This window comes from Syngnathus acus, chromosome 2, assembly GCF_901709675.1.
Source record: "Syngnathus acus chromosome 2, fSynAcu1.2, whole genome shotgun sequence".
NCBI lineage: Eukaryota > Metazoa > Chordata > Actinopteri > Syngnathiformes > Syngnathidae > Syngnathus > Syngnathus acus.
The window spans coordinates 8224007-8250344 of record NC_051088.1 but is presented as its reverse complement, the minus strand read 5'-3'; the positions used below and the strand labels follow the sequence as shown (position 1 = coordinate 8250344).

General features: G+C 45.0%; 1 protein-coding gene across 5 annotated transcripts in view; it reads right to left on the bottom strand.

The window, feature by feature from the left end:
• Positions 1–26338, bottom strand: part of rerea (arginine-glutamic acid dipeptide (RE) repeats a) — a 116569-nt gene that overhangs the window by 39648 nt on the left and 50583 nt on the right. For all 5 annotated transcript variants that reach the window (XM_037272545.1, XM_037272528.1, XM_037272553.1 and 2 more), the window contains exons 2-3: positions 17140–17644; positions 9318–9388 (exon numbers count right to left, since the gene is read on the bottom strand). In XM_037272545.1, coding sequence (XP_037128440.1) covers positions 9318–9388; positions 17140–17500 — 432 coding nt within the window. In that variant the 5' untranslated portion in view covers positions 17501–17644. The remainder of the gene's footprint in view (positions 1–9317; positions 9389–17139; positions 17645–26338) is intronic.

Genomic DNA, 26338 nt, shown 5'->3' with positions numbered 1-26338 from the left:
GTGGGACTTGACAGGTGGGCTTCAGACACCTTGTGATTCTTTGCAGAGCCACGCTGAGCAGATACACGCTCCTTATATGGGTGTGCAGTGCAGCACTCACCAACCAGCTCAAACCAAGCATCCAGCCCTCTCCAGTCAAGCTAGTTATGTGGAGCAGCAAACGAGCAAATGTCACAGGCATAAAGGCAAAAGAAAGACAAAGGATTTCAACAGCCTGTGTAAACTGGGTACCCATTGAGGGAGATTTGACATGCTTCAATGACCTAATCTGTGCCAGCAGCCTATTGCAGAGCTAAATAAACTACCCACCAGAAACGGGGGAACGTACTAAAGGGGGAAAAAAAAAAACCAGTCTCTTGGTTGTATGGTTTGGCATAAGGTGGTTTAGCATTCTTACTAAAGACATTTAATTGGTGTTTTAATGACGCTGGAGTACATTCGAAAATGCTCAATTTGTCCTGGGACAATTTTTTCCCCGCATGGTATAATGCATTGCTGCATCTCAACCCACATTAGCACATACAGTAAACATGCGGTTTGCAGTTTTAGCAGTACAACTTAGTGTGGGCAAGATCATCTCTTGCTTGGCATTTTATTACAGCAGCAAAATATTTGCACCTAATTATGGCCAGTTGCTGTTGTAATCCTGACAGCCATTTTACAATGCGCATAGCTATTATTTCCATTCCCTTAAGGATAACACACACCGCTGCCATTAGATTTAATATTAAGGTGCGCACCGGGTAAGTGCTTGAGGTAAGAAAAGTCCATGCAAAACGGGTTGAGCAAAGTCAATGTGTGAGCTGAATCAATAGCGGTCGTCAATGTTTTCCTCCTGTGCCTTTCGCTGTTGAATTAGCACCTTTACTGCTTGTGATGTAACGTCTTAGAGCAGCTCAAAGTGATTATTTTAATTATCTTATCTGACAATAAAAACAATCCATCTCTAATTAAGCTATAGTGCCTCAAACTAAGGGTCTTACAAAGGAAGCGGACACAAATATCATACGAAGCAGACAACAAACACGTCATTTATCAAATTGGTCACACAAAAAAAGTCCAATTCAGCACAGTCAAAAGCGGGGAAAACATAAAACTGTCATCTACAGTCACCACTAGGTTACACAATAAAAACATACAAGCTATGAATACCCATGCAGGGGGCCTGGAATGACAGAACACCCCCTATACAAAAAGCACTAGTAGACCACATCAATCACTTTGGCTACTCCTTTACAATCACATGATATACTAGATAAATCAAGCCAATCAGTAATACCTGATGTAAGGACTTTTAAAGCCTCCATGCCGAGCCACTGCAAGTAAATGGTCCACTCTACTCAAAATGCCTTGAAGCAAAAGATTCATCACGCAGACCAGACAGCAGAAGAGAGGGATAAAAGGGACGTCTGGGGAAGCCATGTGGAATAAGGTCAAGAATGCCATAAGGTATGGAAAGCGCAAACCATGTGAAACCCACAAACCGTTATTCAGCCTACAAACAGGTCATGTAGCTAAACAGATTAAAGCTAACCGAGAGCTCACAGTCAACTTCAGCGAAGTGAAAGACCGATGTCATTGAATAAAAACGAAGCAAATTGACAGCTGTTTGAAAAGGCTATTTTGTGTTGTCATCGAGCAAATTTAACAATAGGCAAAATGCTGCATTTTTACCTCCCTCTGTTCTGTACAAAAGCCGTAAGTGCCTGTTGGAACAAAGGCATCCCTGTCTACAAACAAGCTGTTGAGTACATTCTTTTATGAGCGTGACAGGAACAGAAATGAGTGCAGCTACAGAGAAGATAGCAAAGCTCGTCCCTTTGATGCCAGAAAATGTATTCTCTATCTTACAAAGATTTAATGTTACTTAACAGCAGCAATCAACTGGTACTTGTGTCAAAATCCACCAACATGTTTAGTTCACAATTGGAAAGGCTTTTTTTTTTTATTACAAGAATTTTAATCATGTTTACAAAAATGTACCTGTACAGCTAACAATATTATGATGGCAACCATTTTGTACTTTGATACCCTTGACAACATGTATTTTTTTTTTGGATCAGATTTAACTCGATGGACCGACTCATTCTGAAAATGAGTGAGACTCAAAATGTGCACATATGAGGAGGACATGTGATACTCTTGATGAAGATCATCCACAGGCAGTGAAGCGACCGACGGGCAAACACAATTTAGACTGAACCTTAAAAAGCACACAATCGCAAACACTGCGGGTGAAAATACAACGCCCTCAACTGAGAACATAGAATCCTTTGTATCCAAGGAAATTCCATTCTATATTTGGTGAATCCCCAAAAGAGACGAGTGGCAAATATGAAGGTTGCAGTCTTTGAAATGTTGCCAAGTGTCATGGGTGTCTGTTGAGGATATTGCCGCATTTTATGAACTAAAGAGCCATATTTGAGTGTCAAGCTTCAGGATTCAGCGCTTGTCGTTGCCGGTTTATCGCTTATTGGCCAGCCGCAGCGTATAAATCTTTATGACATATCAGATAAAAGCGTTGCTTGAATACACTGTGTAGACTGTGCGAGGCATGAAAAGGAGACTTTTAAAGAGATTTCAAACGGACTGCTATTACTTTCATGATCAAGGCACCATGTGAGTCAGCTGCTTTAGATCAACAAGCATTCAGAGGTGCCGAGGACACAAAATAGCTGCGAGTCAAGCTGTAGCACATGTATAGAATGTCAAGAGCGTGCTCTGGGGAGCCGCCAGAGATGCTGGTGCTTCGGATGCCGGCCGGCCGGCCTGGTTCACGACTACCAAGTGTGGACATTCCTCAGAGCTCACAGCAATCTCTGAAATTTCCTCTTATCCAGTCTGCCGTTTCCTTCCTTTGCTCTTTCTACGTGTTCTTCAATGGGGGTTGAGAAAAAAGTGTGTGTGTGTGTGGGGGGGGGGGGGGCTAGTCTGAATGCGATACCACAGTAAATCTTTGTTTCCACAGCTCTTGCCACCTTCTCTTCTGTTGTATCTCAGTCTTTTTTATTGGCACGACACACACTGGGCAAGCTGCAAATTACTCTGAGTTGAGCTGAAAACCCGCAGAGGAGGAGGAGATGGGTTGTGAATGCAGAGGAGAGGAAGAGTGGAATGGAGAAATGTGAAGTGGGTGAAGACAAGGACGTGGTGTAAAATTAGCTGACTGTTTTTAGAGCAGAGGCCAATCCAATTAAAGCTTGACCAATCCACGCAAATGTGTTTAGTGTCTGGTTACTACACGCAGCTTTTGGTGGCCATGCAAGGATAAGAGACCATCCAAAGAATACAATAGAATGAAGCCAAAATTTAAAAAAAAAAAAAAAAAAAAGGACAGTAAATTAATTTACAGCTGTATAAGGAATCCGATTGAGAACTCACAAACACGTAGCTATGTCTGTGGTGGAGGAAGATATGACAGCACATGAAAAACGATTTTGGCTCGAGCGTTGCAAAAACACATAAGGGTTATAACGACAGTAAAATTGCTGCTCGGGGTAGGAAAAAAGTCACAAGAAACTAATTTTGGAGTTTGTTTTTGCTGCCTCGGTTGACACGTGCAGAACTCCAAGATGGTGGTTGTGTTCTTGTTTCATACGCATGTACCTTTGTTTGTTAGCACACAAAGAACATCCATCCACATCGGACGTGTCAACAATACATCGTGGGACAGTCACACGTCTGACGTGGAAAGAAGCGGTGCCAATTGTCGTCATCCTATCAACATCTTGACATGTTTACTACTTGATAAATATGCAATGTAAATGATAGGGCTAAAGAAAACTAGAAGGTGCCAGCACAAGCAGGAACCTTCACAACTGAATAATTTAGCAGCGGTGGCTATTGATTCGGCTTTTTAAAAAGCCTTATGAAATGCCCACTGGCCTCAAAGAGACCGACCCCCACTTGGAAGGAAGGCAACACCGCAACCATATTTGGAAAAGGCAATCACCACGCTAATACTCTGAAAATGAGTGCAACTTGTTTCCATAGCAGCACTTAACACAAATGGAGGGCAGTAAGGGTAAAAACAAATTGCGAGAAGATGTAATAAGAACAATGTGTTTTATTCTCAAGCACCTTTTTAATCTACTGTGGCTGAGCTGTGTTGCTCATCTCAACCTTGCCATTTGTATCGCTTTATTTATTCATCACGGTGCTCTTGTGAGCAATCAATCAACAATCTTCTTCCCAAAGAGGCAGAGCCTGTAGCTGTCTAAGCGATACAATACGCGGGTTGCTTCATTGGATGTGGAAAAGGCACCGGGCTTGCAGCATGTGTGTGCTTTGGCACATGATGCCGAGAAACATCGCCTCCGCTAAATGACCCGGTGTTATTACAAGAGCACCATTAATGGCTTCATCTCAATGAAATATCAAGAGGAAAAAGCATGCACAACTGGTGCATTGCTTACCTCACACAGGGGCATTAATCATAAGTGTCATAATGGAGAAAGTCTCGGCTCGTGGAAAATAACATGCTTTGCTCCCAGGGCCTAGTCACAGCTAATAAAAGGGGGACTGTTTGTCAAAGAGTTGATTATAAAGGGAGAAAAAAAAACTTGAAGCGTTAACCTGCCGTAGCCTTTGACAGGTAACGGCTACAACCATTTTTTCATCCAGTTTTCCTTTTGAAGTTAAGCGACAACGAGTGGTCGGTAGCTGTTGCCGTACGCTTGTATTGCTTTAAGGCTGCTGCCGCCGCTGCTCAGCGGAGAACATTAAAGGCAGAATGCTTCAATCAAACAGCTTGCAGCAGGCTCAGCTGGCTGGCCATGTCTACATAGGCGAGATGCCCTTGTCAAAGCTGCTTCCTCTCAGAGAGTGCGGCTACAAGCAGACATTTGAAGACAGCTCTGCATACACACACACACACGAGTGAGAAAGGCAGAAGCTCCAAATGTGAAATGTAGCAGCTCACTTACAGCAGCTGAGTGGACCGGGGAATTAAAAGAGAAGCTTGACGATTCTCGCTCTCTCTCGCACAGAGACGATTGCACTTAATGACTGTGGCGCCCCTTCCTCAAGAGAAGGCAGCGGCTGCTGTTCCACTTGATAAATATTAACAAGAAGTACGACTGATGGCGGTGCTCACTGATCCATAATTGCGTTTCAAAATGTTCAGTGGGCGATGGTGGGAGATAAAAAACAGGGAACGCAGCCCTCGGGAGTGACAAGTGATGCCTGTCAAGTGAATCCCTTGCCATCGTGTCAATGGAAGAGAATATTTGGTGAAAGAAATGCAATGACAATGCGACATTTTGCCTTTCATGCGACATGCATCGCAGGGCACTTCAAACAAAGACAAAATGGATCCGTAAAGGTTGCGATAAGACGACTGCACTGAGTCATACATAGAGGCCGCAGTTTCCAACCTAATTAACAAAAGGACATCATCGCTTCGCTAATCAACAGCGCTTTGAATTCCATTATGGCAACAATTAAATGTTTGCATCTTCATCAAACATGAAGATAAAGATGTAAAAACACAGGATTGTGCAATCATCTGTGCGTAGAGGAAGTGCTTTGCTTTTATAGCCACACAAAACTAATCACAAACACACGGATGTCGCAATTTACTCTGAAAGTTGTCCAATGAAATGACTATTCAAAATGATTTTAGGAATAACTTTTTCAATACCTTACATTTGCTAGGAGATACTTTAAATTGATATCAATCATATCCCATCCTATTAAAAACATTTAATTGTAAACAAAAATAAATTCAATCGAGTCATTGATGATTAATAGTCCAGTTATTCACCAAAGACTAATATAAACAGATAATGTAAGACGGTTATGTACACACGCTTAGAGTGAAACCAATGTGGCCAGTGAGGTCAACTTTCAGGACTAGTTTCAACCAACAGCATGTGGCACAATCTTACGTTTTTTTTTAAATCATTTCTTTATTTACAATCTATATTTGATCAATTTAATGTTCTCAGCCTTCTGGGGTGTTTGGACATGTTCAGACTTGTCATGCTACTAATCTAAAGTGTAGTCGCCTGATTTAATCATGCATATGCACACAGCCCATACGAAGACAATAAGTCAGAACGCTGAACAATGCGACACCTTATCTTCCAGTTGAGCATCCTTCTCCCTCTACCTCAATTGTCTCCTCAGTCTCCATTTCTCTCTCTCAATCTCATCTGTCTCTTCCTACCCCCCCATACACACACCTTCCTCGCTCCTCTTTATCTACCGTCACTCATCTACCTCCTCCCATCCAATGTTCTAGTCATTGTGTCCACGTCCTCAGCACTCATTGACCCCCACCCCCAGCACCTCCTCTGCTTGTATCTAACCTAATTTGCTGTTATTGGCCAAGTCAGCTGCGTTCAATCCTGGCTGCCCCCCCTTGTCCCTTCCCCACATCCTTTCTCCCAGCATCCTTGTACCCCGCCCTCTCTATCTTATGAAGCGATTGCAGTGTTTCTCCCTCCAGGAACAGGGGAAGTATGCCAATGCATACGCCCACACACAGCCTCTCTTCCCCTGTTTAATTACACAAGCATGTTTGGTACAATTGTTGTTACCAGCAATCCAATTTTCACCATCGCAGCGTGGAGGGTCTATGTGTATGTGTGTTGACAGTTACACCATATTTGCACATTCAAAAGTGTTTTGTGCAAAAAAAAAAAAAAAAAAGGCTGTGGTACTTGGGGTTTCTTACTTGAGGGCGTTAATGTGCATTACTGTCCTTGAGGAGATATTGAGTGCTTCTCGTCCTCTATCGCAACACCGTTATTAATCATCAGCAACGTAAAAGGGGGATATTTTTGCTTATTATATTCTCTCAATGGACATTTTAAATTGCACTCAGGTCAGCTAGTTTAGACTGAATAAATAGTGCCTCTGCTGGTTGCAGCCAAGTATTGCACTTGTCTCAAATGCTTCAAGATGCAATTATAACCAATTCCACACATCCAACATTACTATGATGAATTAATGAATTGATCAATTACTAAACCCATCAAATTAAGTTAATATACATTAGGGCTGTAAGTAATTATTATTTTAATAATAGATTATCCGTTAAATATTGTGTCAATTAATCACTGAGTCGTACAAAAAAAATACATGTTTAAATCAAAAAGGACTTCATTTAAAATCAACAGTCCAGAAAAATAACAAATAAATTCAGATAGTTTTAACTTTAAAAAAGGAATCTAAATGATTCATAGATTATCAGAAAATAATGACTGATTAATTTCATAATTATAGTTGCTGCCAATTAATCAATTAATTGTTGCACTTCTAATATGCATAGATAACACGGTATTTCAATTTCTTCTACCTTCCTAATTGATGAATGAGATAAATAAGATGTCCTCCAACTCGAGGCTGCTCTTTCCGTGCAGACATTTTAGTAGGAAGAGCGTAAAATGAGGGCTGTACAAATTGATCAATGTGTCAAAGAGCTTGCTGTTAGCACTGCAGTGGCAGCCGGTGACTAAACAAACAAGGGAAGATGATTGCCCTACGTTGCAGGATTTATATTTGGATATGCTTCTGTTGGCAGTCTGCTCTGCTTGTGTTTAAGTGTGTGAGTAACATGGAATGACAAGCCAGTGAATCATATCAAAGTAGAAAATATCCCCCGAGTGAAAAAGAAAAGGGACAGGCTTCAATCCACAAGACAGCAAGCCAGAGAGTGATGGCTGCTTTCGGCATTTCTACACACTAATTGGATTCACAGGTCATTAGCTAAAATACACGCGTGGGACCGTTCCAGGATTGGATGGAGAGATGTGGAAAGGCAGAGGGCAAGGGATACTGATAAGGTTGTTTAGTTTGGGGGGTAATAAAACGTCCTTCTCCTCGACTGCGCCTTCAAAGCTCAGCCTCGCGCAGAAGGGGTGCGGCCATGTCAATCAATGCTTAGCGCTGCTTGAAAAGAATTGGAAGCCAGAGAGAGATGCGGGAGGAATGACAAGATGGGAAATAAATTGCGTTGATGCCTTTGAGAGCTCATCTCCAAGTAGCTTGCGGTCTACTCTTTTCAATATGTGGTGGCAAAAGGTGGAAATACAAACATTTCAAGTACAACATGTGAGCGAACCCTTGAGAAAATTGTCTGGCCCGCTTTTGTGCTCAGGGGTACATTTTAGCTTTGAAAGTGAGAATGTACAATTACTACTTAAATGATCTAATATTATCCTCCGAAGACTATTTTATTTGGCCGAGTAAACAGAGATTTTTCAAAGCCCTTTTGTAGTCAGCCTTTTGTGATTTGGAGCCAGCGGGGCAGACCTAAAAAAATAAAAAATAAAACACTTTTGGAAAAGCCAGCGTGGCTTCTTGTTGTAGCAAGATATGGTCAGCTCAGACAGATAAATGCATGCAGATGGCTGTTCATTAATTACAGGTGGACATGGGGGGGGGGGTCATGAGACACACATGTAAAGCGAGCCAGAGAGTGAGAGATCCGTCAGCTGGAGGAGTCGTTTTTTTTTCTTCTTTTTCTAGACAATAATTTCTGTCGCGTCTAGGTTTCCGCTGGCACTCTTGGTCAAGGTAGTGAACTGTACCATGGACTTTTGAGGGCCAAACTGCTCTGTGGCCAGGATTAGGGTCTTTAAAGAAAAAGAAAAAAAAAAAAAAAAAACATCCACAAACTGACCTTCAGTCATAAATGTTCACACATAGCACATATGAATACGTAACACACACGGACGCACATCCATAGCAATACGTTTGCAAAGCCGGTGTGTGTGCGTGTGTGAGTGTGTGTGTGTGTGTGTGTGTGTGTGCGTGCGTGCATGTGTGTGTGTGCGTGTGTATGCGCATGGCCTCTCAGCTGACCTCTCATCATCACCCTGGCTTTTGCTAGCCATTATTTGGCTCCCCTGGGGGTGAGCCAACACTAAACAAGGCCTCAATGGTGTGTTGAAACAACCAATCTACTAAAAGACAACTAAAGCTCACCGACAGAAGCAAGTGTACAAGCCGCCGCCGCCGCCTTTGGAGACGGAACGCAGCTTTGTCCGTTACATTGAATGAGAAGGAGTCGTCGGCTGACAAGAAATTGACCAAGCATGATTTTAACAGACAAAGAAGCCACTATTTGGCAAAAGGGTCAAGTGGGCAGTTTAATTGGAAACAAAATTCAATGAGAATTAGAGGTCCCAAATTAATTTAGTCAATACACTGACAAACACTGACGCAAAGTTCAACTGGTTTACACAGTTTGCACAAGTCAACATGCAGCCTCTCCTTGGATTTTGGTAATGACACCACGCTCCAGCACCTCGGAGCCTAAGCGCGAGCACACAAAAACAAGACAGACAGGAGGCAATTAAACTACTCACCAGTTTGAACTCTTGAATGCTACAAATGAAGTAAGGAGTGTTGGGCCGGCGACTCTCAATGTACACACAATCTGTAAGAAAACATACAAGTGTGTTAGCGTGAAGAAGTTCCCATTTCCCGAGGCATTTATACTTTGATGCAGCCAAGCTCAGTCAGAAATTATTTGGAGTGTTGTTACCTCGGTTGAAAAGACATTTTTTTTCCCCCCTCACTGAGGCAAATTCAATTGGAATGCGGGTAATAGGATTAAGGACTTTTGGAGCACTACGAGGTTGCTATTCCAAAGCAAACATTACGCCCAAGGGGAATTATGCCATTGTTCCACTCCATTTATAAATCAGGGCACAATCCTGGAGTTAACCCTGACCTCCACCCCCACCCGCCTAGTGTAACCTGGTTTGGCAAAAGTTTTACATTGTAGATATATCCGGTGGGTCCGCTTTACTTAAAGAAGGGAATCCAATTGCTTTGCCAAATGAAACAACCCTCACAAATGTAAAAAGCAGTTCTATCAAAAAGTGTTGCAAGGAGGTGGGCTAGCGGGCGGGCTTGGTGGTGTAGCCGGGTCATGAACCGCAGCCGCCCCTCCCCTCCATGGAACAAAAACATTCACACCGCAGCCGACAAAATACAGCAAGCCACTTGAGAAAAGAACAGAGAAGAATCAATTGAGGAGGGGGGGCTAATGGCTGCTGCTCCACCTGGTGTAGTCTTTGCACCGCACAAAAATGTGCTCAAGTCAAAAAGCAGATGTCTTTATTATGGATGGGATGTCACTACATATGACTCATAGATTAATTATTTGTTTTCTCAATCTAAATGTTTTGTGCTCCACCACCGTTGAACTGGACAAAAGCTAGTTGCGCTCCACTGCAGGTCTGTATTAATCTACCGCAACATCATCATGTCCTCCTTTAGACATCTTTTCAACAAAATGAGATGTCGTTCCATGATGAATCTAATCCTAATTCATAGCAAGATTCTGACTGTAAACAAAGACAATTTGACTATAGGGCACGCTATTTGTTCCCTGGCCTTAAGATTGCATCCACACACCCATGCGTGAGGCAAAATTTTAATAGGCTACAGTCAGTCACATTGTACTCGTGTCATTAAAACATGCTGCTCCGAGCTCCCTGTCAAAAAAAGGTGTGCGGCAAGCATTTTCTCTGACATGCGATCTCTGTTATTTATATGTTTGTGTCAACTGAGTTATTGATCTGGCTGTGGTTTATCTTACTGCTTGCAAAAGGAAAGGAAGGAGGTGGCAAAAGATATTTAATGGCCTTTACAGCCAAGAGCCCATTTGTAGAGGTGCGCCTGTCTATATATAAGAGCTCTTGTGACATCACTGGCTTTGTTTTCAGGCTGTGCGTGCGTACGTGCATGTGTGTGTGTGTGTGTTTGTAACCCCAGGGTGGGCTTGTTATCTGCTAAGGGGTGAATGAGCTGTTTGGAAGTGGGGGGTGGTGGGGGAGGGGGCAGTTATCGCCCTGGCTGGCTCTGAGCGATGCATTATATCTCTCTCAATGCCGCTGTCGTCTTCCCCCAAAAGCTCTCTCCTTTTGCTCCCATTTCTTCACCATCACAGGAAGTCATTTACAAGATAGCATGAATGAAAATATCCATCAGTACTCCCGTGCGATCTGTGAGTGACACAGTGTCTGAGCATGTTGAGAGAGGCGGCCAAACGAGCAAGATGGAGGGAGGGCGGGAGGGGAGAGACGCAGCGACTCGGAGAGCGGAGAACAAAAGAGACTAATCTGAGTGAGTGACATGTAAGTGAGGAGTCAAATCGGGGGAATTAGGGGTTAGTGTCCCTTCACCCCATCCGCACATTTATTTAGAGGGACCAGATCAGATGTCTCGCGATGAGATCACATCAACAGACACAAACAACAGACACAGAGTGGAGAAGATGGGGAAACTGCCATGGTGGTGGAGTAGTTACGATCTGATTCATTCACAGCGTTTGAGCCCAGTTTGAATGTCAAAAGCGTCTTGTAAATTCATTCCCTCTGCGACCTCCAAAACATGTTTGTCCTATTTCAACATAGATGAAAGAAAAAAAAAAAAGAAGCTTTTTTTCCACACATCTGTGCTATAAGCAGAAAAGGAAGGAAGGGGGCATTGGGTTTGAGCTGTGGTGGGTGGGAGTCTACGCATGAGGGGGAGGGCTTGCTTGGTCTTTCTCTTTAATTTTGGGGGTTGAAGTGTGTGCTGGAGACGGACGGGGGAACCACAGCAGGGACTTTGTAGTCAAGTGCTCAGGAGCCATTCGTTTGGATTCTTTCACTTGCCTCCACCCTACAATAAAACTGCTGACTAGCACACCATTCGACATTAACAAAGTTGTGTTTTTCAAAACGGGGAGATATATAATCACGGGAGAACAGAAAACTGGTCAGTGCTTCTCTAATCACATTGTCACTCCTGCCTGAGATCAGATGTCAGGATATTCGATGCATTATTTGCCGCACATGCAAGAATTTCTTCTGCCTGGCTCATTGTTCAGCCAGGCTTTCGCTTATGGCTGCCAAGCGTGGCTAATCTAAAACACACCTCGTCTCAGCTAAAGAGCTGTGTCCAACTCTCTCTGTTACAGAGCAAATAAGATGCTGTTTAATTTGCTGCAACGTTCCAGGAGAGGGGAAGGGACGGGGAGGGGCGAGACAAGATTAGGTTTCTTGTAGCGAGGCAACACCAACAGAAAAGCTGCAATGAAATAAATAATAATAAAAGACAGGTGTAACAGTAACATGTCAATACTTATTGAACGTATGCAATGAACAACATATTTAGGATTAAAAAATGGTGTTGGGTCTAGTCTGTCCTTTTTCCAGAAGTCAACTGCCTAAATAATTCATCACAATATCAAAAACAGAAGCTGGAGCTTGGCGGTTACCCAGGCTATGATAGCACTTGTGATTTGAAAAGCACCAAATGATATTTGGTCCATTTTCTTCCCGCACATTTGGTCTTGGTTCACATTGTGAGGTCTTAAAGCTCAATTTGGATTTTTGGGCGGAATTTTTGTGTGTGTAAGCATTCACGTTTACATATTCAATGTGACGGTGACATTTGCCTGCAGTGTGAACTTAGCCTTAGCATTGACACTGGCTAGTGTTTCCAAACGCATCGAGTGTGAACACCCTATAAAGATGAGGAATGTTTCGATGCTTAATAGAAAATGGTGTGACAATGGCACATAAAAACAGCACATGGGACAAAAGTGTATCTGGGAATACAATGTCTGCCAACTAATGTTCAAATGTCTATCCCCCTAGAGTGCACTGATCCCAAAATTAAATTGCAAAAGGAATGCAATAAAGGGAACCACAGGGGTGTAAGGGGACCCACAGGCAAAAAAAAAAAAAAAATCCAGTGAGGAAGACAGACTGATGAGGAAGACTATGCAGGAAGGTTTCCTGGAAAAAAAGAAAAAAAATTACAGCTTCCAAATGTTAGATTTAGTGTACATAAGGAGAGCAGTGTCTGTTGTTGCCATGGTGAATCACCTGCTTTAGTAATAAATAATATGGGTCTGGCTGTGCTGTAGCAAATTCACATTCAGCCATTTGAACCAAGTTGATCTCTGTTAAGAAACGCTTTATCTTCTCTGCTGTCTTGTATTCACGCTGTTCTTTAAATTGTATTCATTCATATTGTGCAAAGTGGCGGTTAAAAACTGAAAAGAGTATTACAGTTAAAATATTAATTAAAGAAAATACTGTTCCAATTTATATAAACCGCTTGTACAATCTTTTATTTGCCCTGTTCATCACGTTAATGGAGATTAAAGTGGTGCCCAAGGGTGAGTAAAATAAATAAACAAATCAATCAATCAATCAATCAATCAATCAATCAATCAATCAATCAATCAATCAATCAATCTCATCGTTGATTTGTGGTTGTCAGCAACACCATGAATCAAAATCTTCACCGAAACACCGAGCATGTTTTTGTTCACATGACAAATATTTCGTCTGGACAGCAGGCAGAAACCCAGCAAAAAGGATGTGTTTCTAAACTCCATGGCTGCCACTTCCTGCTGGGTTAGCCCAACGGGGTGGCTTGGCACGTAATGAAGGCCTGGCCTGGAGGGGCACAGACACTTGATTTCTCAACTCTCTCCCTCAGCACCTGCCCAACAGTTCTGCCTTGTCCGGACTGGAAAAGCAGTGGGAAATACCTAGCAGGCCAAATTGTCAGCCCCCTTGCCTACAGCTGACTGAGCTCCTTAGGGAGAACAGAGGCTCTTTGACACCCCCCCCCCCCCCTTTTTCCGCTCAGCAAACCCACACTTTCTCATTTAGCGGGCGGCAGGTGGTTGAGTTTCACTAAAAAGCTCTTCCCCCCCCCGCCCCCCGAGTCTACAGCATGGGGAGACGTGGGAGAGAAGACCAAGCTTTTAAAAATAGATCTATGTAGTTTAGGGACAAGCTACACACTGTTTTGTTTCAATACAAGATGACTTGAAGGGCTTGGCCCCCTTGTTAGCCCGACTGAAAAAAGAAAAAGCGAGCTAATCAACAGCTTGACTCGAGATGTGCTGCGCATATCTGGCTCGAAGCCCAAACGGTGTCCTAGCTACTGAAAAAGTGGCCCTTCACATACTGAACCACACACTACTGGCTTTTCAAGAGGAATCCATACTCAGGAGTAAATATTTTATCGATTGTTTGGTCAGCACTATAAAAAGATCCAAATATCTTGTTTCTGTTAGAATTACATTGCGCAATGTCCAATTAGGGTACAACAAAACAATAACAATGGAATGTTGCCATTTTAGGTCTATTAAATTCAAAAAAAATTTTTACATACATACATGAAGTGATTAAGATGATGTTGATAAATTACAAGTCGTGAAACAAAAACGACTCCACTCACATAATCTTCATGTCTTACATTCCTAATAGATGTAACTCATTGGTGGCACATGCTGTTCGTTACCGCTAACAGTTGGTCCTGAGTAGAAGCGAGAAAAGGAGGGGTAGGAAGGGAAGGGAGGCCTGCTTATACAGCACCGTGTGTCAAACACACTCGTGGCGCACAGCTTAATGTGTGTGCACATGACACATGGAGCGACACACACGGAGACAGACACTCCTGACTTGCATAGCAGTTGCGGCAAAAAGCGCCAGCTGTCCGTCCACCTCAACAACTCGCCGAAACAGCCGCGTACACACACAAGGTGCTTTGCTTCTGGTGAGCTTGCAATCTCACTGACACAAACAAAGGTGCTGCTACTACACTAATCTGACTCTCTCTGGGGGGATTTTCCAAAATCAAATCCATTGTCTTCATCCGAGCCAAAGCAAGTCCACCTAGCACCGCTGTGGCAGCCATGTTGTGTGACATACACGCGAGGGGGAGGAAGAAGTGCCGAATGAGATGGGGAGGGCAGGTGGTTTCCATTAGTGCTCGCCATTTTTAACAAAGCGGCCGAAAGGGAGTGAGTTTGGAAGGAAGGAGGCATGCTATGGCGGCCTGCCACCTGCAGCACCAAACAGTTCCGCTATACGTGTGTGTTTGTGTGTGTGTGTCACCACACCAGGCGGGTGTGTGTCAGAGATAGGACAGCACCAGTGTGACCGTTTCAAAAGAAACGCATTGTCCATACTATGTGATGTCGGGTACTTGTGAATTTTCACAACTGGTCATTAGCTTTCTGTGTGCTTTTTTTGTTTTTGCACCTGTGTGCCTCTGTGTACTACAGTACTGTATCACTAATCTCCCTCATGGCTGTTTCTATAATCTCCAGAGAGGATCAATAAACTGATTTTTTTTTTTTTTGCAGCTGCTGGAGGTGCCTATAGGAGATGGGGCTAAGCCACAGGGCACAGATTGATTAGGTCTGTCTGCTTGCACAGAATGGGACTTGGATACAACCAGCACAGGACACCTCCTCGTGCACACCTCCATCGTTTTAAACTGCGGCTAACACCTAGCGGCAGACCGCACATCTTCCACCCTTTAACATGCAGTCAGCTCTAAGCCGCCCGAACCCATCTCACAGGGATAGAGAGGCTAAGCTGTGCTGGTGGCTGGAGATTGGGACTATTTGGGACTAAAACTATTTCAATACGAGCTCACCTTATGCGATGACACAAATGTGTACTTGTAGGCCCAGTGATAAGGAAGCAATTAAAACCCCATTTGGGGTTGTTTCGTGTATAGCCATTTTTGTTTTGTTCCTCTCATCCAAGTCCCTCTCCTACCCGGGTAGGAGGCGGTGCAAATCCCTCACCAAGGGTGGTCAGTTTTACATATTGTGTGTCACTAGACGGCTATAAAGGGATTTAACATTTAGTGAAGCATAATCCATCGCAGGCTTTGTGCCTGCCTAAGCTGCGCACATCAAATCTGATTGCAAGAAGGCTGCTAGCGAGCAGGAGGAGGAAAACACACTGCACTCACACACGGGGCTTATCACTTGAACAATAAGCAAAGGAGACAGCAGGAGGTCAGTTACCGAGGTGGAAGATCTTCTGTGTTGACAATAGGTGGTAAATTGCATACTAGTGTAGCGGCTCATCCCTGATCGAACACAGCCGAGCAACTGGAGTGTGGAGGAGCCAGGGGAGGGAGGGAGGGAGTGAGGGGAGGGGGCAAGGTTGTGACAACCAGGCAGCTCTCGACCTGTCAAACTAATTGAAGAAGAAGAAGACAGGAAACATAAATATTCCCCATCAAGCGGGCACCGGCTCCGCTGTTCGCTCAGATGTGGAAATATAAATATTCGTCAGGGCTAATCCACTGAGACGCTCGACTTTGTTTATGTGCCTTTTGAATGTTTCATTGATGTGACTGACTGCTTACGGTTTTTTTCTTTGTCAATCTCCTTTACCCGCCCCCACCATCCACATGGTTGAATTATGAGACAAAGCCTTGGTGCGCTGTCTATTAAACGTGTGTGTGGGGGGGGGGGGGGGGGGGGGGGGGCTTCGGTGGAGCCTGTGCCGATTATTAGACAGAGACGAGAAAAGAGAGCAATGGCCGGATTTGGTTTCAGCGAGTGTGCTTGCTGGTTTAAGGATCTGTATTGATAACAGAGGAGAGAGCATTCAGCTAACAGTCATCAGGGCGGGCCGTTTTACAGCATTAGTGTCATCCCTTTTGCAGCTCATGGGCGGACTGTGCGATTGCGCGGCAACGTGATAACGAGGACTGTCTAACACAAGGCTTTAAGTTGCTTTATCTTTCTGTTTAATATACAAACAACCCACCACTTGACCTTTTGCTTGCAGTTAAATAGGCACGACACAACAGATATGAGACAAGGGAAATTTCTAGCACAACAAACACGTGAGCGAGCAACTGCTTCAACAGGAACATTAAGGGAGACTTTTAACTGGTTGGTGATTTTGCCCAATCTATTCAACATTAAAACACCTTTTGGTCTGGGGAGAGGAAGGCAGACTTTCCAGTGAGTTCAATCACGTTTGTATAAAGTCATTATTGTGACCGCCGCCACTATCACATCTATTGAAGTACCACTTTGCTTTATTGACTCAGCCTGAGACAAAAAGCACAGAGAGGGTCAACTTGGAATTGATTGCATGATGCACTGGCCTTTAGCCTGAGGTAGTCGTTGCAATCTGGAAGGAGCAAATTGTAAAGGGCACACATTTATTAGTTGGTTTTTCCAAAGCGAGTGTATCAACAACAATGGGGGGGGGGTAGTCGAAAGAAACCACAGCGCATTGTTACTCGGGGTGTGTGAGATGATCTTTCTAATGGGACTTTGATGAATGGGGACTGACTGGGCTTACTGCATTTGCCCGGCTGTTAATTAGATTAGACGGGACAAGGACTTACCTCCTGGTCTGTAAACAACATCGTCTTCCGTGATGAAGGACGTGATTTCTCCGTTCTCTGTGCGCTCGTAGCGGGACTTCTTCTTGGGCATCTTCTTCTTGCCCTTCTTGCCGGCCTCCTCGGCCGTGCCGCTGCCTCCGCCCGTGCTGCCGTTGTCGTTGTCCTCGTCCTCGCTGTGTTCGCTCTCTGCATAGTTCTTGGCGCCGCCCTCCAGCGTGCAACTGCGCCTGGGCCTGGAGCTCTCGCTCTCGCCCCGTTCCCCGTCTTGCCGGCGGGACTTCCCGGACTCCCTCTTGTCCCTGTCCCGATCTCTGTCTCTGTCCCGCTCTTTCTCCCGCTCCTTTTCTTTGTCAGCCGTCATGATCCGCCACGTGCCTTCCTCAGTCCTCTCACGGCTGGGCCTCCGTGAAAGGTAGACTGTGAGCCTGGGCTTCAGTCTTCTGAATTTACTGGTCAAATCCAGGGAAAATTTGGCCACACCAACAACCCCAGTGTTTCAGAAAAGCTGGAGAGAAAGGGGGGGGGTGGGGGGGAGGAGGTAGAAGAAAACAAGAGTGAGCATCATCTTTGCTGGACAGAGGTTAATAGTTTGTTCATGGGCAATACAAGATTGCTCCAAGAGGCTGGGCGGCTGGGGAGGCTAGCAACGGTAATTGTTGGCAGCATCCTCCGCAATCATTAACACTTATGAGAGCAGCTTTATCAAACGGCCAGAACCTTCTAGCTTCCTGCTAAACCACTTGCCGTCTCTCGACAAGGCATTACGATGTGTACACAGTAAAAGGATGTTGAAAAGAAAGTCAGAACATATTAAATGGAGGTCATGGCTGAATAACTAAAACAAAACACGGAGGATGAGGCTAGCAGCCAATAAATGTGTCAGGGGTGCTTTTCAGTATAAACAGCACAAGAGCGAACGGCATGGAGCTCACTGACAGTTTGCTGGCCAGCTTCTCTGCAAACCATCTGTAATGACACCGGACCGACTCTTGTTTGCTATGTACGTGTGTGTACTCTACTGGACCGCGCCTCCATCCAAGTCCTTCGCCACAAGCACCGCTGTGTTAATGTCAAATGACAGGTCTGGAGGGAAGAATGCAGCAATCGAGCGGGTAAGGATATGGGGCATTTCCAGCTATTCCAAAAATGTCCTTTTTGGTAGCATAATGAAAGCCTCCGAGTGGGCAAAGTTGAAGAAGCCCGTTGTGCGCACAAAATTCTTACTACACTCGAAAGCAGCATCAACACTTAACGCCCGCGTTGCCCTGGCTAACTCCACAGCAACAAATTACCAGGAAATAGTCATTACATTGCCACGCGGATAAGGCAAGCTGTGTTACCATGGCTGAGGTAGCAGAGTGGAGTCGGGAACGGCAGCAATCTGTGAGGAAGCCAGCATTTACGGCAGGACTTACAAAATGTGAAACATACGCACACACACAGTACATACACAAGAGAGGTGTTTGGTGACGACCATGCTCCTAAGCAGCGGGTGCTGTCACTTTGTGAGCAGACACCAACTGACAGGGCAGCTGCTCCTGTTGTCGGCTCGCTCGCAAACACCGAGCTTGATTAAACCGCAGCCTCGTCACAGCCCCATTAATCACCTAATGATGAGTTACCACGGCGACCGCTGGGCTGCCAAGCCTGTTGTACGCACGGGGGACACATTAATGCGCCCACGATATTCAAGAGCTCGGGAGAGTTCCGTGCGTGTGCGAGGCACCTTCGAAACTACCCCTGGGCCCCCCTGAAGTGTCCATATCCAGAAGCTTGTCTTGTGAGGTGTGAGGAACATGAAAACACTGATGACTGCTGTATTTGATAGCACAGCTCTAATCCTGGAGGCCGTCAGAATCAGCGCGTGAGCTAAGCACCTCTTCTCTCTAATTAGAAACATAAGCCTCTTTCTATGAAACCGACAACGGAACGATTTGAAGGCTAGGTCATTCCACTTTGAAGTTGCGGACTCACTAAATATCTTTACAATCTAGTTTTCATCTGGATTGACTTTGAAACAATCCAAGTTTTACGGAGCTCATGGCATCCTCGATGAAGGAAAACTGTTTAGTTCGCAGTATTTCGAAAGGTGCTTTAAAAGCATTGCTCATCAGAAGCTGGAGTGTGAAGTCGCTCAAAAAGAGCAGTTTGAAGCAGGCCGCGGCCGAGGTGAGTCGCTCTCAAGTCGTACGGTTGAAAGAGCAGGAGGGAGACACGGAGCAAACGGTGACGCCGGGCGAGGAAGCTCTATGCCCACTCGCCGAGAAACAAAGTGCTTTGTGGGAAGCGGCGGCGTGGAGGGGGGGGCAGGTGAGTCTTGGAGCTATTACACATCAATCACGGGGCCGGGACCCTTTGAAAGATACCAGCTGTCTTAATGGAAAAGAGGGGCGGGGGGGGGGGGGGGGGGGGGGGTTAAGAGAGGGTCCCCTCCCCAGCCAACGATGCCTAATCCACCATTTACATTAGTGCAATAAAGTCAAGGGGGTAGCAGCCAGCCGGGCACGGGCTCAAATACATTTCTCTCTTCCCCGATTCTTTTCAGATGTGACCTTTGCCCTGAGACAGTCTGCGGCTCGATTAAAACATCACCCCCCCCACACACACACACAATGGCCACACATGAGGTTCCTGTTACAAAACACTGCCACCCATCCTCCAGCTTCTCCCGCCCGCCTGCGCATCCTTGAAACAAAGCCATGTTTTATTCATTTACTCGCTGTCATTAACTCATTTTGATGATATCTTTACCAAAGCCTGTCTAAGCCTGAGCAATATTGTCAGCGCTCGTTTTTAGCTTGAGTAACCTTTTAGAGAAATGTAAAAATGGTTGCAATGCACTTGGTTGCGGGAGCAAATGTCTACCATCCTTCTGGAATATTCATTTGCACAACTATGAAGTAGCAAAATGTGATTGGCAAGGATTTAGGGGCAGCTTTGCAAAGGGATAGAACACAATACTCCCGTGAATAGAGATTAGAGAGGAACAATGCTAGCGTGAAGATACTCGGGGGTTATTAACAATGGGGGTAGCTCCAATTAATCCCGATCAACCGAGCAGATCCTCGGCAGTGAGCGGATCCTGGCTGGAATGTTGTGGAAATGCAGCGGGTTTTTGTCAGCTCCAATCCATTACTCAGTGAGTGCGATATAATCTGAGCCGTCATCCGAGCCACCGAGAGACAAGCGCACAATAAAAGGCTCAGCTGGAGGTACAGTGTAGGGCACTTCACCGGGGATTCATTGTGGGCCTTGCACTCAGCGCCTTTGTCTTACCTTGTGTAATCACATCTCGCTTTATTCTCAAGAGGCCCTTGTTTTAGTTTGCTACGAAATTTGCCTGCGATTGTTCAGCCTAATTTTCATGGATCGACACGAGGCGTGGAGCATTATAACAACGCACATGGCATCGGCTATGGAAGCGTCTCGAAGCAGCAATTTTGCCTCCCTCTTACGCTGACATCAGAACATTCAATGAGAGATTCTCCAAACCTTTTCAAAAATTCTTTTAAATGGCTCCCCATAAGCACCCTAATCAGTGCTACGGCCACTTTTCAAAATGTTATTCTTCTGCGTATCTCTAAATGTTTCATCACACAGAAAAAAAGAAAGCGAAACTCAATCGTGGTGATAAATGAAATAGTGATGAAAAAAGTAACCTCTTACGAGAGGAAACGAAGCAAAGAAGGAGTCTACCTGTACAACGATTAATACGAGACTATTCATAAAGCGCGCCTTATCTGTGTGTGTGTGAAATGTGATACATGTGTTGCAATATATTAGAGAAGTAACTGCAGTCGAGTGCTTTCCACCTCACGTTGATAAGGATCAGACTGTGTGCACCACAGGGTTTAAGCTGCTCTTCCATCTCTCCAAGAAGACTAAACCCTTTTCTACTTACTGGGGTGTGTGTGCGTGTGTTTGCCACGAGTTCGCCAATGGAGAGTGGCTGGCACAATGGTGCTGTCCCAAGATGTCCATTATGCCAGCAGCCCCAATCGTGGTTGTCGCTTTTTCATGCGTGAGGCCAGTCAAGTAGCTCAGGGAGTTTTCATGAGGAATCATATTTTCAGGAGGCTCCGGAGGGAAATGCCAAGGTTGCAGGCATGCTAACCACTCCCCCTTTTTTCTCAATGAGACACTCTCGAGAGCAGTGAAGGGCCTCTCTGCCAGGGCCATTGATAAGAGAAAAGCGGAGAATGTGAGGCATGTGGTGGCGAGTGGCGTTATCATGAATGTGACTCTTAATTGAGTTTCTCTCTGGTTCTTTGGGATGGCCGTTCGGCAAGGACGTTTCTTTTTCAAAGACGTAACGAGGGTCGTGCGATGTACAGTGATACAGGGGACACATGCAAAATGTGCTTAACTCATTCACAGCCAACCCAGTTAATATCTTTGACGTCTATAACCGTCAATCGCACTGAATGAGTTAAGTGTAGTGAATCAAACAGTGGACATAAATATGTACAGTACCATAAATAAACACAAGTGTAATCTGGAATATTGCTCAAGGTGGAATAGAAAATGTCAATGTGAAATTTAATCAATCAGGTGGAGGTGAAAAAGTATTTTGGTTTTGTTGTCTGTCAGTGGAGGTTTTAATATTGCAACACTCACACACAAGCCACTTCTTGATATTGAGCAATCAAACAGCCCAGCTTTTCTCTCTCCGATCCGATTGTCTTTTTAATGATCTTATCCATGAGTTCAAGTACAACTGGTCGCCTAAATGGGCGTGGTGAGGAGGGGAAGGAATGTATTCATGAGGCTGCCCTACATCCTCCAGCTAGCACCCAGAGTGACGTGACAGATGAGACAGCTCGGAGGCTTGAGACTGGCAGCACTGAAGGGTGTCTTGGCTAATATCGCCTAGAAACAAAATTAGTAGGTCAGTGCATTAAAGCATTCCCAAACAGATATTAGCGAGCTACAATGAGGGGAAATTTTGCACACAATCGTTGAGCAGATGGTTGGGAGTGGCCGAGGGACAAACGCCCTATTCAGCAGCACCATAGGATGATATTACCTCTAATTAGAGAAGTCTGTTTTCAGAACCCAACCGACCGTAACCCTTTCAAAACAATACAAGAAAAGATCCATCTTCCAAACATGTTCATTGGCTGATAGCCTTTATGTTAGCGCAACAGCATTGTCGCAACCAGAGATATGACTCACAAATCACGGCGGACGAGACACAGCAAGACGCTGTCAGCCAACCTTCCCGGTTTGACAGTTTGCTTGCGCAATGAAAAGAATGGCTCCCTAAAGCAGTGGGTGGGGGGAGCGCAATATTCACTGGGTTCAGCTTCGACACCCACCATCTCAGCCGTGGTGGCCGCTGATCCCCGACAATGAGGAGTGTGCCCTCTGAAATGCTCATGAGGAGAAAATCATGAATCTCCTCATTGTGACCGCAGCGTGCAAATAGTCCCCATTTATAAAGCCCGGCTATCAACTCGGTGGCGAGGTATACTCTCTTTTTCCGGATGTGCTTTTACTTCCTCATTGCACACACATAAAAAAAAAATAGTCTGGGAAGTGGCCAAGAGTGATGAAAACACTGCTGGAACAAGCAGGATCTGAGCTCAGTGCTTCATATCCTTTGAGGAGAGCTCATAAAACATGTAGCCTTCACGACTGGGCCTCTTACAGGAGCAGTGCCGTTTTAGTACTAAGCCACAAAGACACAGGCCACCTACATACATATAGGTAGGCTAGTTCATTTAAAAAAAAAAATGTTTGAAGGAGGCACGGCATGCGTGATTTACAACCTGCAGCGCAAGCGAATGTTTAGCTCTTCACTTGAAAACACACAGAAGCTGTAACAGGCAATTATTTTTCTAAAACATGACCAGAGGGAGCCAAGAACAATCAGCTTCGCAGTGCAACACTACAGCGTGCAGATCATCGACAGATTAGACTCGAGCCCTTTGAGTGCGATATTGAGACTCAGTTGATCTGATGGCACATGTCTTGTTTCTCTCCGAGCACACACACACACACGAGGCATGTTTATGGTTAAGATTACTCATTACATCCTCTACTGTACACAGTCCAACGAGGCTACAACACAGCTGACTTCAGTCCTGACGCTTTCAAAAAGTGGCGGCAGAGCATGAGAGAGGCTGTGAATAAGCCTCAGATATTTCTGGAATGTTAATGTTGGGCTTTGACCACAGCAGTCTTTTCTTCTGGCTTCTCTTTCTCTCACTGGACCATAAATGACAGCTAATAAATGACAGCGAAAACGTTCAGTAACCTTGAACATTTTCGCAAAGATTTTCAGTCCTGCCTTAGCGCTGAAGCAATTTACACAACATTCGATGTACAAAATACTTTGGAACCTCTGAATTTGAATGCCCCCACCCCAAGCCCTTCTATCGCTGCCAGTGCTGAAATAAATTATCTATTTACATTTTTTATTTATGGGGTGCTTTCAAAATCAGAACAATTCGGAGGTTGATTAGTGACTCGAATTGAACGTCAGAGCTTCAACTGTAATGTCGAGCTAGTGTCATGTTTAGCGCACGTCACGGCTACGCTTATGGACAGAAAATGTGCTTCAACTACTTCTGCCATCTCCGAGGGCAAAAGCTACGGTCAATGTTCAAACAGTTTCCTCGCTGCATCTGCAAGCGTACAAAAAGCCACAGAGAGCACATTCACTACAGTGGCGCATTCATCTTTGTTGACACACGTTTCAATCTTAAAATGTGTAGGCCATTGACGCACATAGACACGCACGCGCAAACATGACTGTATTTGCAGTGCGGGGTCAGCCTGTGCGTTGGGCTCGTAAATGGCCGGAGTGTAATGCACCTTGACCTTCTGTCTTTCTTTCAGATGCACCTAACGTACATTGCTGTCGCTCCTCATATATCACAGGGGCAAATGGCGCCCTTCACCCTGCTCCCTCCTGAAAAGCTGAGGGGGGGGTGTTCAATTGACAGGCCCACCGCTTTCCTCACTGAGCACAAGAGGGGAGGGGTAGTTCAGTGAGGGCAAAAGCTGCAATGAATAATTATGCCTCATAATATGACCCGCTCTTATTTCCTTACCATCAAATGATAATTAATGTGAGGGACAAGGGGGCACTAAAGAGTCTGCCTTTCGCTTTCTCAAACAAAGGGTCCAAACCCTTCCTTTCTGCTCGCTATCAAAGCCAACACAGTTTATCTCTCTAAAAACATGCTCTTAGCTTATTTATGATGCCGGTGGTTCTGCTGGAGCGAAAGAAAGCACGACGTTCTTCTTCAGTCAGCAAAACTGGCTGGATCACTTTACGCAGCAGTTCCCCGCTTCCATCTCCTCGCTTGCTACTCAGCAGGGCAAACCAAGCACGAGTAGGAAATGCCTCCTAATTGATGTGTCCGTGGAAATCTGAGCAGCTGGAAACACAAGCAACAGGACACGGGCCTGCCTTGATATCATTTTTGTTTCCTTTAAATATGTGTGCGGACAATCGGTGATGAGCCAATCCTGATCTAAAACGTTTTCACACTAAGAGCTTTACTGATCTTGGCGCTCATTTGTGCAGGCTGAAAAGGGGCTGCTGGTATCCAGGAATGGGAAGTGCTTCAAGAACTGCGTCATGTTTACCCAGCTATTTCCTACACGGATATCTAAGATGTTAATGCACACCACTCACAGGGCTGGTTGGAAGCTGCATGGAAGCTTCAGTGAAATGGAATAAGAGCCGCGGTGTGACCCAAAAGAGGGAAACATGAAAGGTGAAAGTAGTTGCAATCGTGCAATGAGTAAACAGGAAGGCTGAATCCAGACAAGCCCGAGCCCCGTTAACCTTCATCGTGATCCAGTCCAAAGATGCTAAAAGATTACACACCACCATAACAACCTCTTACCAATGATGAACTCCATTTTTATGGAAAAATAAACAACGTGAGACAAAAGCCCAGAGGGCGAGCGGTGCAAACGGCGCAAATCCAAGGAAGTGAAGGGCAAATGCTGTTCCACCTCTAGTTCAAGTGACATGTGCCATAACAGTATCCGTGTATATTAACCTGTGCGAGACACACACACACACACACGTACACAAAGGGCATGTATTTCATGGAGGATTCAAGAATGAAACACACACACTAATAACCTTGAGCTGGAGTATCTACTAATGCTGTGGCCTTATGGGAAAGTATGGGCTCTAAATAGACGGTCCATTTCTCAGCACTAGTATGTAATAGCTCTATTTCAGCCCCCCAATGTTGTCATTAATTATTTATCCTAGCAGAGTGGCAGATCACGCCAAGGTGAGAACCATTACAAAATCCAAATCATGAGTCTACCCTTCACGCCGCACACAACAATGGGCTGTTTTTAAAAGGGCTTATCTACAAGTGTTCCTTTAATCAGCACACGGTAGAACTGTAGAAATCCCTCAACGACCCGGTCCCAGAGGAATACCTTTCTGTGAAGCCTTATCAGGAAAGGGATCTCCTTCAGCAACAACATACGAGCGTTTGAGGATGAAAAGCCCGGCTGGTACTACAACTCCTCCCTCGTTATGATGTCCCCTCCAATGATCTCTGAACAAAGGCCCCCGTTTGGACGAGGAGTTACTATGTTGTGTATCCTATTGCTTTCAATCCTCTTTGTTAGCTTTGTTATGCTAGCAAGATAAGCCTCTGTGGTGGGGTGGCGGGGTGCACCGGAGCAAGTGGTGTATTGCGCGAACACCAAGAGGCGGGGTGGGGGCCTGGGGGGACCGTGGCCAGTCCAGATCCCCAGGACACAGGTGTCCGGTCTCGCCATGACTCACACTAACCCTGAGAAGCGCATGTTTGCAAACTGCACTCCTCATGAGTGGGTGTTAACATGATCTTTAGACTTGTTCCGAAAAACTGGAGTAAAATAACAGACCTCTACTCATTTGCCCGACTAATCAATTGCTAGTCCTGCATAGATAAGCACACTGGAGTCTGTCGAATGGGTATTTTCAAAAAACTGTCAAGTCATTCACATTTCCTGTTTATAATAACTGCCAGCAAGCAGCACCATTGTGCCTTTTTCTTGTTGAACTAATCAGCTGATGAGTCAAGCTGGTTGGATGCAGCTATTGTTATTCAGCCTTAGTTCACACCCCGCAGTGGAATCTCACGCCAGATCAGGGTTTTATCACTTCAAACTGTCCCATGTCAAGATGAAGTCAAGTGTGGCGCTTGGTGGAACATGGCCACACATCACT